The following is a 13,907-nucleotide window of genomic DNA, read 5'->3' as shown; positions in this document are numbered from 1 at the left end:
GACAGTTCTTTTCTTGTCCCCCTTCCTTCTTTGTTTACCTCAAATGTCTTTGCAATACACAAACATGATCTCAAATCTGCTTTCAAACCAAAATGCAAATGCTTATCAGTGCTTTTTTCTGACTGGCAAACCTGTGAATATGATGTTCACAAGCAATCCCAATGTCAAAGTAGTCACAGCCATCATATTACAAAGAAAGGATTAATAATTACTAATTCATTCAGCTCAATGAAAGCAGTTGATGTAATAACCTCAAAGTGAACTGCATTTCTAAAAATGCCACTGAGAGAAAGTGCCTTTGTCTTGATGAATGGTGTGTGGCAGATGAGGCCAATCATGTTTCTCGCTTAATGAAACTTTAAAAACTTTGGATTGCTGTGTTCGTCATGCCTCGCTGCATTTTCCGTGTTTCATGTTCACTTCCCATGTCCTAAAAATCTCAGCTGGGTGGCAAATCTCTCAGTAAGGGCCTTTTTTCCCTCTCGGGGGCATGGAAAACTAGCTGCCCGGTAATTGCTTCAACATGTGTGTGGGAGGGACAGGGGGAGAGCAGGCGCTTATATTTGCCCCTGTCTGTTTGTCCCAAATTGTGGGCGTTGGATGCACTCTTGCACAATTTCCTGTTCGAAATCCCCGCCATTAATGTAATAACTCCAGACTTCCTCTGATGTGTTAGTTTAAGATTGAAAGTTGTCAAACATTCCCAAACATCGGAATGACACGATTTCTGCACAAAGCCGAGGGAATGCGCGGAGAGCTCCTGCTCTCCTTCTTTTTCATCAACAGAAAACAACTGAACTGTCATTTTTGCAAAGAATTTACTGATAACAGGTGATTCGAAGGTGCCGACTGAAAGAAGCCAGTGGCCCTCTTTAAAGTATGGAGGATGCAAACAGTCAGATGTTTGTCTATCTGGCCCTGCTGAAATCACATGTTTCTGAGGAGCAGCTTGATTAAAGGACACAGTCAATACAGGACACTGACCTCTGTTATCCAGGGACCAGTCATATCGGAACCATACAGCCTGGAGCAGAGTCATAGTCTCTGAAATGTACATTTGTTAAGACCGAGGCCTTTGACCCCAATTCATTGAAAAAAAACAAAACGCTAAATCTAACTGACTGACTATCTTGGTTCATGTATTCTATGTATTTATTCCTTAACATGAAAATGTCATAATTATGAAATCAGAGCACATTAATGGTTATTATTGGTGGATATCAGTCAAGTTGTGCATTGGAGACGTCCTTCATCAGTAGAGTGAATTTTAGGACGTTAACACTGCACAGCTTTTATAGGCAGGACTTTGTTGCTGAACACTGTGTAATAGAAGTAATAGGAGGTAATGTGAAGATGCATTGGTTTGTGTTATTTAATATAACATTATTGAATAGGGATTTTTTATTTTATTTTGCATAGCAGGGAAGTTACTAAGTAAACTGAATGCTTCATGTACTCCACTGACTTTCTTCCACTGGGTTAGCTTGGCTGACATTGCTTGTGACCTGCATTACATTTCCCCACAGCCCCAGTCTTCCAGCCCTCTTAAGCAGCCAATGTCAGACGAGGAAAAAGAAAGAGAGAGAGAGAGAGCTCTCCGGCGCCACCCATCCCTCTTTCTCTCCCACATCCTCTGGCTTTTGCACTGGCAACGGGTCGGCACCAACACATGTCTCTGATCAAGTGCCTCCTGCGTCATCGCTCAGTAAACTCCAGAGTCCAGGAAGCCCAACAGAGACCACATTCATCCCAGCAACCCTGTGACTGAGTGTGTGCTTCATTAGGCTTTAACGAGAGACGCCCCCCACCACCCGCCCCGCCACCTCTGACACATCCAAACACCACCTCCAGAGCGAACGCCAGAGGCGAGGCAGGCTGGATTTGGACTGAGCCTGAGTGGGCGAGTGTGTGTGTTTAGATGTTGGTGTCCATGTGGGAGGTTTGTGTTAGAAGTGAGACAGGGATGGATGAAATCCCAGTTCCTTTTTGAGCCTTTCTGCAGCTCCGTGCCAGAGCAAGTGAATCATCAGTATAAAAACATATGCAGGTTTTGGTCCCAATAGTTCATAACACTGTCAGCGTTTTACAATTAGGAAATCATCACATCTCATGTGATTCATCCAGCAGGCGATATCAGGTTGCCAGGGCCATTGTGCACATTTCCAGAGTTTAAGCAAGACTCTAGAGCAGAAAAAGTAAGACCAACATGCCGTTCTACTTTTATGAGATCATTTTTAGACATTGTGATAAAATAGGCAATCAGCTGTGGATAAGTGGATGTAATTGTGGATATGCAAATGTGTTACATTTCTAAATGTAATATGTTTCACTTGACCATAACCCCTTATTTACATAGTCTGTTTTTGCATATATATCATATTGTCTATTTTGGGTTAATGTATTTACCACAGAAGTGACATGTTTTATGTAGAGAGTGTGTGTGTGTGTGTGTGTGTGTGTGAGTGTATATACACACACACACACACACACACACACACACACACAAACATATATATATATATTTGCCCCTTTCAGTAATTTGCAAACTTCAGCCAAACCCTAAAAAATGTAAAACAGGTTTTAACATGAACTTTCTTAATTTGGGCAAGAAAGGTATTACACTTACACTTTCTAGGCTGCCATTCTGGGGACAGTTTCATCGTGGTCAGCTACATTCACACCCGAATTCACAGCCTCTGCACCTTTCTGAAACCTCTGCTTGTATGTCGGCCTTAGAATGATACAATAAAAACAGGGATCCCCACATGACCTGAGCAACATGTGAGCCCTGCTGGTGCCTGGGGCTTGGAGGGCGAGAAAGACGTCTCTTCAGCCCCAACCCCACAGGCGCTCTGTGTCATCGGTGCAGGATGGGTCATGTTTATGGGAGTCTGACAGCGACTTCCTGTCTCCCAGGCCACGAAGCTCATCCAGAGCTCATCCAGAGCTCATCTTTAGGCAACATTACCGAGTGCAGGAGAGAGAATGGGGAAAGCGTGGGAGGGAGAGAAGGCAAGTAACACTTTGCTTTTTAGCTTTGGGCCTCTCTCTTTTTTTTTGATATATTTTTTTTCCTCCCTCTCGCCTTTCTTCTTCTTTTTCTGTTGAACAGGCCAACATAAACTCCCATTTCCTGCCCCAGATGCAGTCTGGCTCACAGCGAGGAGAGATGATCCTCTTGTGAACTGGGGGAAAGGCTTCTCTTCTCCGCACATACACATAAATAGATATGCATGGAGAAAGTGGGAGGCAGGGGGATCTACTGGGACACACAAGTGCACCGAATGGGAGCGAGGGCGGCTGGAATGTTAAACACACTCTTTATGGCATGAAGCTGTAGCCACTTTTGGTAAATTACAGAGAATGTGGCAGCGCTTGGAAATGCACGGCAGGGAGGAGGTTTCAAGTTACAGAACCCAACATCTCATTATCCAGAAGGAGCCGGTGTGGGATTGAACTGTGCCGTTTACATCGTGTCGAGCGCGAAAGGAGCCGCCCGCAGACAGAAATCTGCGCGTGATGACTGCGCAGGGGCTTGCCGCCTCGCTCGCATGTTGCCCCAACACCGGTGTGTTTGGCCCAGGGACCGTAATCCCTGAAACAGACTGTGACTTATCCTGCAGTCGTCGACGGGCGCGAGACACAAAACACGTCGCTTCTCTCCGGCCTCCGAGTAAGCGCAACCCCGAATTCTCCGACTGCCAAGTCGATGGGGTCATTTGGTTGCCTTGGGGGAGACCTGCGCCCCTGGGCGGATTACAAATCATTTCCATGCACCGCTCAGCACCGGGCAGGGGGTCTGCGCCAGCCGAAGGACTCCCAGTCTCTGAGTCAAAACCTATTTCACCACTGCAGCCTGGTCCCCCTACAGACACTGAGTCAAGCATCTTAAACCCCTCCTTCTCATACGCCAGTTGCTGACACACACAGTTCTCAGGGCTGCACATCTCCTCGCTCTCCGAACCCTGATGACTAGAAAGAGAAATCATACGTTTATTGTGAAAAGAAAAAAAAACCCAAAAAAAGAGAGAGCGAGAGAGAGAGAGAGAGAGCGCCACTCCTTTCCAAAGAAAGCACCCGAGCGCCTGGAACGACTTACCTCACAGTTCTGCCTACGCACCTTAGTGCTGCGTCTCCTCTGCGGGCCTGAAACCCCCGGCGCATGGATGGGAAAATCGGCCCGGTTAGCCTGACACCGTCTGACTCACTGTCTGGAGAGGAGGCTTCCGAGCCCCAGCTGAGAAGCAGACCCGCATTTTTCTGTCCTCACATCACATCTCTAATGCGGTGAGAGGAAAAGGCGGCTCGAATAACCTATAGGCGGCACAGGCCAGTAAAGAGAAGGGATGTCTTCAGACAAAAATATGTCTACTTCGATTATCGTGGGTAACACACTCACATAGGAACCAGATGACCGCATACAACCATGTGCCACCGTGTCCCAGGACAAGATTATCAGCTGAATGTCAAGTAAAATTAATATTGATTGTGAAACATCTGTATGAAGAGACTAAAAGTCTCCATAGCTCTGTTATCCTGCAACTCTAATCAAATATTGCTTTTAACACTTTTACTAGGAGGTCAGAGACCAGTGTGCAGTTCGTCCAGCAGATCTCCAGCTATCAAATTTAAATGATCGTTACTTTCACTTTTTTTTTTATTTAAAATGATTTGTGTGTTTTGGACTAGTCTTAATTTCAGAAAAATGTCTTGTTTGGAAGGTTAAAAACCTTGAAAATTTTCTGATAAAAAAAAGGTTGTACCAAACTTGTGATTATACACACCTTCAACAATGAAGGCAAACAGACTGTTAATGAAAGAAATTCGGATACCCTGTTTACATAGTGTGTGTGTGTGTGTGTGTGTGTGTGTGTGTGTGGGAGTAAGATGACAGGTGTCTGAACAGAGCAGGTGCAGGCAGTTGTCACCGTTTGTCACTCTGCCCATTCACCTGCCAGATGACAAACAACAGCAACACACACCAGCCACACCCATTCAGCGCCACTCACAGGGGACCGACGTCCCAGTAACTACAGTAGCTGCTGCCACAGATACAGATCCAACACCCACCCAGCTCTGCCACGCCCTTTTAATTGTCTCCAGGCCTCAAATACCAGAGGCAACGTATCATTTCTCATAGTCAACTGACATTATTATTTAGATTAACTATATTCCTTATAATATGTATCATTTAATTACAATAAGATGTGTGGTTAAGTTTTATGGCAGATTTTTTTTAAAGGATCAGGTTATATTCAGTTTTGTGGAAACATCCAAATCCAGTGGCTTCAAAAACACACCGTGGTAAAAAGCTCACATTTAAAATCCCATTCAATTCCCCTGTGGCAAATAAAACTAATCAAACTAAACATATTTTTAAACAAACATAAATTATTTTATTGAAATGTAAACCCAAAGGCTTGTAAATATACAGAGAAAAGAGAAAAAACACACACACTCGATATAAATTGAAATAAATTCATAATAATAAAAAGTCAGGATTGCACTGTACATTTTGGTTTCCAAAACGCTGCAGAAACGTTACGCTCCATACGGGGAATTTCATGGGCACGTAACGCGTCTGTGACCTGCCAACTGGTTTGGTGACCAGATCTCCTCAGGGGCCGGTGAGGAATGGACTAGAGCAGGTCACAACACTAAAAGAAATGGTCCCATTTACCGCATTCTGCCCATCAGAGGCTGGTAGATAAATAACACTGTGTGAGGTAACACGGCCCGTCTTTGGTTAAGAAATCATGCACGCAAAGTCGTAGCGGTACGAGGCTGGCTGGTTTAAAATATGGCTTTGGTGACTTCCTGTTCTGAAGTCAGGGAGGACACAGACAAGAAGAATTAACACTTTGTGGTCATTTAGAGTGCATTGTAAAAAAAAAAAAAAAAAAAAAAAAGAAATTAAGAACATGCAGGATGCCCCCTTTCAGAGGCCAGTTCTGATTGTGTCTTTAAATGCGCTTTGAAACTCTGCCTGCACCCAACACCGAGTCCTTAACACCGAACACTGTCCTCTTTGTTGCGCGGCGTCCTGCGCTGGTAAGACTGGGGTGGACGTCACCTGTTATCGGTATAGCGAAGGTCAGGGCCAGTACACCTGTTAGCACCCTGTCTCTGCACCACATTATGGGGAACAGCTGTGTGTGTGTGTGTGTGTGTGTGTGTGTGTGGAGAGCACTGAGAGACACAGACCTGCCCCACCCCCCACCTGAGAACAGCTGTTTCGCTGGGGCCACAGTCAGCAGCGTGGCGGCCATTACGGAGAGAAGGCCCTTCCCGGCACATGAACACGATTCCTTCCTTCCTTCCTTGTGCTGGGGCGGGTCGGTGAAACCGACTAAAAGCCCGGCACAGCATCCGGCTCTAGGGCACCGCGTGTTTGTCTGGAAGGCATCTGATTGGCTGAGGAGGCACATCTGGGCTTCAGGAACATAAACCACGTGTGCAAAGTAACCGTCTCCGGCGGCAGGAGGGGACGTGCGGGTCCTTGTTATTCTCAGCTGGCAGAAAGTCCAATGAGGGAGGGATTTAAGTGGAGCGATGCCGGGTTCGGCGAGGCAGCGGCGACGTGCGACCCCCCCCCCCCCAAATCACCTGCCCTCAGACGGAGGGCGGGTTGCAGCCGGCGACGCTGTGCTTCTGCAGCAGGGACATGCGGCTGAAGGTGCGGGAGCAGGTGCCGCACTGGTACTTCTTGACGTCGGCGTGGGTCTGCAGGTGGGCGCGCAGGTTGGAGCGGTCAGCGAAGGCGCGGTTGCAGTGGGGACAGGAGAAGGGGCGCTCGCCTGCGGTGAGAAGAAGGGGGGGACAAGCGGCGTCAGCAACAAGAAATATGTTCTCAGCACTTTTCTAGAACCCCAATGGAAATATCTGAAAACGAAGGCAAATCGTGTCGTGTGATCTTGCAAAACGCTCGAAATTTTCATATTCCCATACGTGCGATTCTCTACGGTATAGAATGTATGATGCGTGTTGCCAGATTAGGTGGATTTTATGTGGTATTTGCAGCAGTCTACATCACAAGCTGCGAACTGAGCAAAAATAAAGACTAAAAGTAAAATACTGCACGAAAAACAGCGAATCGGACGCTTTACCACCGGGAACATAACTTAGTTGAAAGGAGAGCATTCTCCAAGCTTCCAGTTTTAACCAGATGCCCAGACACACAGGCGGTGACGATGCCACTCCTTCAGACACGGGGGTTCAATACAAACCCCCGCTTTCCAACGTATACACCTCTTTTAAACATACACATTTCGATCATATAGACTCGCACCATACCAATTTAACTACTTTCCTGCTAGGAATGACTTTTCGTGAACCAACGGCATTCAGAGGTGAGCTCAACGCTGAAGAAGGTCCGGCAGAGTCTCTATAAACATCACCACCCCAAACAAATCGATGCCTAAGAAGCCAATAAAGTTCAAAGTTGAACTGTTTGAAACAAACCCGACACCCACTTCAGCGCCTAATAAAGTCCTCAAGGCAGACTGATTCGATCAGGAGCGTAATTGAATCGACGCCACAGAGAACAGGCGGGGTGATAAGAGGGGATTCCGGATCGTTCTCCCGACAATGTTATCCCCGCTCGGCTGACCTCCTCCCGGGTTGGTGATCGGATTAGCCCAATGGAGGCATTGTTCAGCACGCCACCGACACAATGCCTGATCAATGAGTAACAGGCCGAGCATTCCCACGCGCCGGCGCCTGTCCGCCAGATATGACACGCACGTATTCGGAAGCGCCGAGCCGCCTGACCTGTGTGCGTGCGGATGTGCCCTCGCAGCAGCCAGGGTCGGGAAAAGGCTTTGCCGCAGGTGGGGCACACGCAGGGCAGGGTGTGCGAGCGGATGTGCATCTTCAGCGCCCCCAGGCTGGTGTACTCTTTGGGACAGTGCTTGCAGAAGAACGCCGGCCTGGCGACGGCCGCGCCCGGGGCCTCTGCCTGCTCCTCCCGGGCGGCCGGGCGGCCCTTGGTGCCGCGGCGGGGCCGCTGCTGGGGCCGGTAGGTCTCCGGCGGCTCCGGGCTGGGCGGGTCGGACGTGCGTCCCTCGTCCTCGTCCCCGCTGCTGCTGCCGCTGCTCAGGCTGGAGGGGGAGCTCAGGTCCAGCGGGCCCGAGCTGGGGGACATGGGGAGCAGGTTCACGTCCCACACCAGGCCAGCCGTGAAGCAGGTCACGCCGCTGTCGCCTGGAGCCACTTCCACCACCGGGTGCGTCTCCAGCGCCGCGGCTGTAAAACATCATTCAAATATGGAATATTAAAACAGAATTAAACACCGGACACATGGCCCGCACGGTCTCACAATCATAAAGCCGTCTCCACGACGCGCGTCTGCAAACGACGCGTCTCGCGTGGATCGAACCCTCGAACCAGCAATAACGCGCAGGGTCCTCGGATAATGGACGCGCTGTCCGGCTCCAGAATGTCCTTACATGGACAGACCGACGTCCGCGCAGTCCCGCGAAAAACTTGGGAGCTTTCGGACCTGTTGGACTCGTCGCGCGGACGCAGCTTTTATTCCCTCCGAGCAAAAATGCGACATTTTTTTTTTTATTTTATTTCATTTTTATTTTGTTGGGTGGCGTTTCTTACCGTTCTGACATTCCAGCTCGCTGTAGTTCGGCCTTTTGCTGGCGAAGTACTTCTTTACCAGGAAAGATCGAGGCATGTCGATCTCCGGACGTCCCCGCAACTCGGTGAAAAACGGGGTGCGAGACGCCGAATAAAAGCGGCGTCGAACCCGAACTCCCCAGTCAGGTCTCGGCTCCGGGGTGAAGTGTGTACAATTAGCGTGCGCCAATCTAAAAGTGGGTGTCCGGATGGACATTAGGACCCGCCTCGGGTTCGGGTTCGCCCCCTTCCTCCTCCTCCTCCTCCTCCTCCTCTTCCTCCTGGAGGTGCGAACGGTCCCACCCGCCGAATTTCCCGGGATCACGCAAACGAGAGCGCCTGACGTGGGCCTGGGATGTCGTACTGTTCGTATTTTATCTTTTTGTGTCTCGGTGTTCTGTTTGTCATTCTCGGATCGTTTGTTCAACTTGCAAACGTCTTTGAGATTAAAAATCACCTTTTTTTACGATTCAAATGGATACGAACACTGTCCTCCTGTACTGCACCCTGCGAATTAACAACAATATTTGGCATATAAATCATACACAGAAATCGCGCAGAACCGACCTGACACGTGGCAGCCGGTTCAACCAACCATTTCACTGCAAATATTATTTGAATATTATGTCGCGGTTCGCCTGGTCTATACACTTCTAATCGATTCCCGATCAGTTCCCACTGGCCACGTGACTGGATCAGGAACAGCCTTGGGATGATGAGAGTGGTCGTGGCCGCGTCGTGAAGAACGAGGAGACGGCGCCGCCTACCGGTTCAAGTAAGTAAACGCACCACGAAGGGGTTCCAGTGGTTTCAATCACGCAGCGCCACGAGAAAACGTTCAGGTGGACCTGATGGACACTCTAGTGGTGGATTTTTACTGCTCATACTGCCGAGATCACATTCACGGAGAGGTTTATACCTCTTTCATCAAGAGCTCAACACAGCTCAAAATGCGAACGCTGTGGGCAGGGTTACCGTTCAAAATGCATTAGATGTTTGTAGTTTTGTGAAATAATTTTTCATTCTTTTGACCATGAAACAAGAGAAACGGATTCTAATCACGTCACTAAGTAATAAAAGAGGTCTAGTCCATATGCAGAGACTCGAATGTGAAATGTGTGCATGTTGTCGCATATTTACATATGAAGTGGATGTGCTGAACTCAATGAAATAGTCTGTGTGAATGATCCATCTTTTTAAAGTGACAGTGAAGGCTGCCACTCAGATTACACTTTTGAACAATTCTAAATATTGTAAATGTATTGTGAACCCTGTTTTGACTTTCTGTCCAATCACGTTTTTCCATTGGTGTTTTTAAATAAATCTGATGCGGGCCATCCTGGCATCACCCAGCGTACAACGGATTTCAACTCAAATATTGTACTGTATTGTATTTTTATTACTGGTTGTTATGTGTGTACCATGACAACCATTAAACCGGACAGTGAATTTTGCTGTAATCTGTCCAATGACAATAATATAAGAAATGCATTGTTGTTCATTACAAACCACCAACCACACCCGTGCCTGGGGACTCCGCATTCTCCTCTCTGGCCACGGCCTGGATCTCAGCTGCATGAAAGTCCCGTAATAATAGGCTACTGAAGCATCTTAATATGACGATGGCATCATTCATTCAGTGCGCATGCGTAGTAGTAGAAGTAAAGGCCGGTAAACACCAGGCCCACAAACGTGTAATTTTTTTTTTTACATTAAATTTTTTGGGTGTATATTAACATTGGACCCTGGTCAGGTGGTGTCATGTCAGAGAAGCTTCTTCAACAAAAAGGCTCAATTTCCGAACAACACGCAGCAGCTAGAGAACAAACCTACCTGGTCTGCTTGTTACATGGGTAATAATTAGCAAACAAATTTTTAAAATGTGAAATAAATGAGTGAATGCAAATAAGAAGTCAATAAATACATAAAGTAATAAATCAACAAGTATATATCAACCTGCTTTAATTGAAACTGATGTGAACTCCCAGTATTTGCAATTTGTCAACGGCCGAAAAATCTAGAAAGATTTTTTTAAATACGCCTTTTCGCTTCACGGAGTAAAACCTGCCTCTGGTTGAACTGTCGACTGTCTGCAAAGTTCAAAACTAATCTGTGGACAAAAAAAAAGTACAAAATTAGTTTGACAATTTCCTTACATGTGAAGATGGGCCAAGCAGTTCTAACTTCTGAAGCTGTTCAGTTTTGCAGTCTGGAGAAGTTTCTTACCATTCTGACCTTCCAATTTATTGTATTTCGGCCCTTTGCTGGTGAAACATTTCTTTGCCAGGGTAAAAATGTAGAGGCGTGTTGAGCTCTTGATGCTCCTGGCCCTGAAACAAAGTTAGGGAAAGCAGGGTAGTGCTGAAATAAAACAGGTCCTTCCCACCCCACCCAAGCAGCTGCTCGCCACACGGGCTTTGTACTTCCCACAAGAGACGTTCTTCAGCACTCAGCAGTTTTCCGTGCATTCCGAGTCAAATCACTTATCATCACATCACTTGCCACTAATGCATAGGTACAGTGCAGATGAATTCACATGTGCAATGCTTCTTAAAACAGAAAACGTGTGCAGAAATGCAACGTTGAGGTGATAATATGGTAATATTGATAGCCAAAACTAGAAGAATTAATCAGTGATTGTATTACTACTGACAAGTATTTACTTGGCTAGAAAATGTGATGTTATGTGCGATATCACAGAAGCCATATCCACAATGTCTAATCGCTTAATTTTGGGTTGCAAATAAAGTTTTGTGTTAAATTCTTGAAGATTTCTTGTGATCAAGAAACAGGAGATGACATTCTGCTCCTTTCAGTCATGCGGCCTCATTAATATACAGTACTGTGCACGGTTTTAGGCAGAGTGAAACTAAATCTTCCCAACAGGCGGGACAATCAGAGTGTAAAACACAAATGATAATTAATAAAACTATTTCATTGCGCTAGAAGAACTGGGGGTCGGTCTCTCTTAACTCTACAGACGGAAAACAATATTGTAATGAAAACAAGAAAATTCTGCAGTAAACAGCTTGGGTAAATCAATATTTTATCAATGTTTGGCAATTTTTTATTATGTTAACAAAATAGATTGAGTATTGGTGCCTTTTGTAACACACTGGGTGGGTAACACACTCACTTATGAACCAGAAGACCCAGGTTCAAACCCCACTTACGACCACGGTGTCCCTGAACAAGACACTTAACTCTGAGTGTCTCTAGGAGGACTGTCCCCATAAGTCGGTCTGGATAAAAAGTGTCAGATAAATGCCATGAAAGCAAATGTAAATGTAAATCTGTTCCATAACAAAAGAATCCCCTGGTTTGTTGAATAGAGATGTGTGCTGTTTGAATTAGGAAAAAAATACCTATTTTTTTTTAGTAAGTTTAAAACACGTTCTGAAAGGACAGTGGTCAGCTGTATTGGTTTCAGTATTGGTTTTCAGTAGCATTTTGAACATTTACTGTAGATTTAGCGATGTGGGCGGGGCTTGGACCCCCCCATTACAGCATTTTGAAACGCTCTGCATGTTGCTGGTCCAATCGCGTTCGTCCCCTGGTGGTTTTTAAATAAATCTGCTTTCAGATCAGACCGCCACTCTCCTCCCGGTCCAGACGTGACGCCGCGCCGATCTGAGGTCAGCTGGATCTGGTTGGTCGGAGCCCGCGTTACAGCTGCTGTTATTGTACGCCGGGCAGATTTCCTCCCTTTATCCTCCGCGGGCGTCGATTATACTGATATTCTGAAACGGGATAGAATCACAGGCAGACAGGTAAGATGTACAAAGCTTCTTTATTCCCCGCATCACTTATTTTTTTTAAATAAACGATCCACGGCGAACCTATTAAATGTGCACTCCACGTTAATTAATCTATGTATTAACGCGATTAATGCGTTTTTTTTTCATTTACTTTAGACAACGCGCTTCCATAAGGCGAGCAAATATATACGATCATCCCGATTTGGCGAAAGGAATGGTGTCGTTTGACTTCGGTACATTATTAATAATTTCTGCACGACCTTTGACTTCATCGACTGCAGACCATTTCTTTTCACGTGCAACTGCATGCACCTGTTCCACTGACACTGTTCCTCAGACATGCGTGGACAGAACCTGCATCTCAGCAGCTGATCAGAAAGATGTTTCATGTGGCAGCTACTGTCTTAGATGCACCAACTGCAAGTTTTATTTTAAAAGGGTGTCGATATATGTGTCATCTGTGGCCCAGGTTCTGGTCTATTTGTGCATCTTAAGAAATATCCATAATTTCCTTTGCCATCTTCAAGCCATGGTTAAAGACAACCTTTCAAGCAGTATCTGCTCGACTAAATACAGAACTACCGTTCTCCATTACAAAAATAAATAAAATCCCCACCAGGTTTATTCTCCAGACTGTACATTTTTAAAAAAATGTTACATTCTTTGCACTTTAATAGGACTTAATAGTATGTAACTTAGCTGATGGTGTCTTTTGAACAGCATTTCCAGCTATACAGGTATGAAGATCAGTTGTGCACCACAACACACTGGACAAGAGTGTCTGCTAAAAAGAATCAACGTTACATCCATGCAAACAAGAATGTGGAAGTGATATCTTGAAAGAACTGGGCCATTGTGGGTGAAGGACCATGTGCACCCCGCGCTTGATGAACAGACTCGGAGGAGCAGGAGAGAAGTGTAGTTATTATTAATGTTTTAAAAAAATCCCCCATCCCCTGCCCGGGGCGAGGAGCATATGGATGGTGACAATGCAGCTCAGCGGGGGTCAGCAGTGGCTGCTGATAATTAGGCTGAATTATTCATATGTGTCCAGCCCAGCACGCACGCAGACGTTAACGCCCCACCCGACCGTGCATTTTTCATCAATACAGAGCACATATACAGTGGGTTTGGAATTGTATTCATTAATAATCACAGTCTCAATTATATTTTACAAAAAAAAGAAAATAAATCAATTAAAATAAATGTAAAAAGTGATCAGTGCTATGATCAATGCATATCAGTGCAACATGGTGTGCATCAATGAAATTGCCTTCGTGTACAGGACATCTAGATTCGCCTTAATAACAAATGCTGTCTTTCTCATAAGATCTCCATGAAAATGGAGAAGCCTGTGTTGACTGAACATGAAAGTGAAGTGATTGTCATTGTGAAACACAATGAAATGTGTCCTCTGCTTTTAACCCATCACCCTTGGTGAGCAGTGGGCAGCGAAAATAGGCACCCGGGGAGCAGTGTGTGGTTGCTCAGTGGCACTTTGGCGGTTCAGTCTACATGATCCCA

General features: G+C 46.1%; 1 protein-coding gene across 1 annotated transcript; it reads right to left on the bottom strand.

The window, feature by feature from the left end:
- Nucleotides 1–5,371: 5,371 nt before the first annotated feature.
- On the bottom strand, nucleotides 5,372–8,816 carry snai1a (snail family zinc finger 1a). Its single transcript, XM_028998745.1, has 3 exons — nucleotides 8,608–8,816; nucleotides 7,771–8,244; nucleotides 5,372–6,797 (listed from the first exon to the last, which is right to left on the bottom strand). Exons 1-3 carry the CDS (start codon nucleotides 8,681–8,683, stop codon nucleotides 6,613–6,615), a joined length of 735 nt encoding a protein of 244 aa, XP_028854578.1. The 5' UTR covers nucleotides 8,684–8,816; the 3' UTR covers nucleotides 5,372–6,612.
- Nucleotides 8,817–13,907: the final 5,091 nt, after the last annotated feature.

This window comes from Denticeps clupeoides, chromosome 12 (assembly GCF_900700375.1).
Source record: "Denticeps clupeoides chromosome 12, fDenClu1.1, whole genome shotgun sequence".
NCBI lineage: Eukaryota > Metazoa > Chordata > Actinopteri > Clupeiformes > Denticipitidae > Denticeps > Denticeps clupeoides.
This window is presented reverse-complemented; position numbering and strand designations above follow the sequence as displayed.

Excerpts from the sequence above, each read along its gene's own strand:
- snai1a (XM_028998745.1), bottom strand. The coding sequence starts at position 8,683 with ATGCCTCGATCTTTCCTGGTAAAGAAGTACTTCGCCAGCAAAAGGCCG. Across the intron at positions 8,245-8,607 it reads CGAGCTGGAATGTCAGAACG|CCGCGGCGCTGGAGACGCAC; the intron begins GTAAGAAACGCC and ends GATGTTTTACAG. Across the intron at positions 6,798-7,770 it reads GCACATCCGCACGCACACAG|GCGAGCGCCCCTTCTCCTGT; the intron begins GTCAGGCGGCTC and ends TTCTCACCGCAG.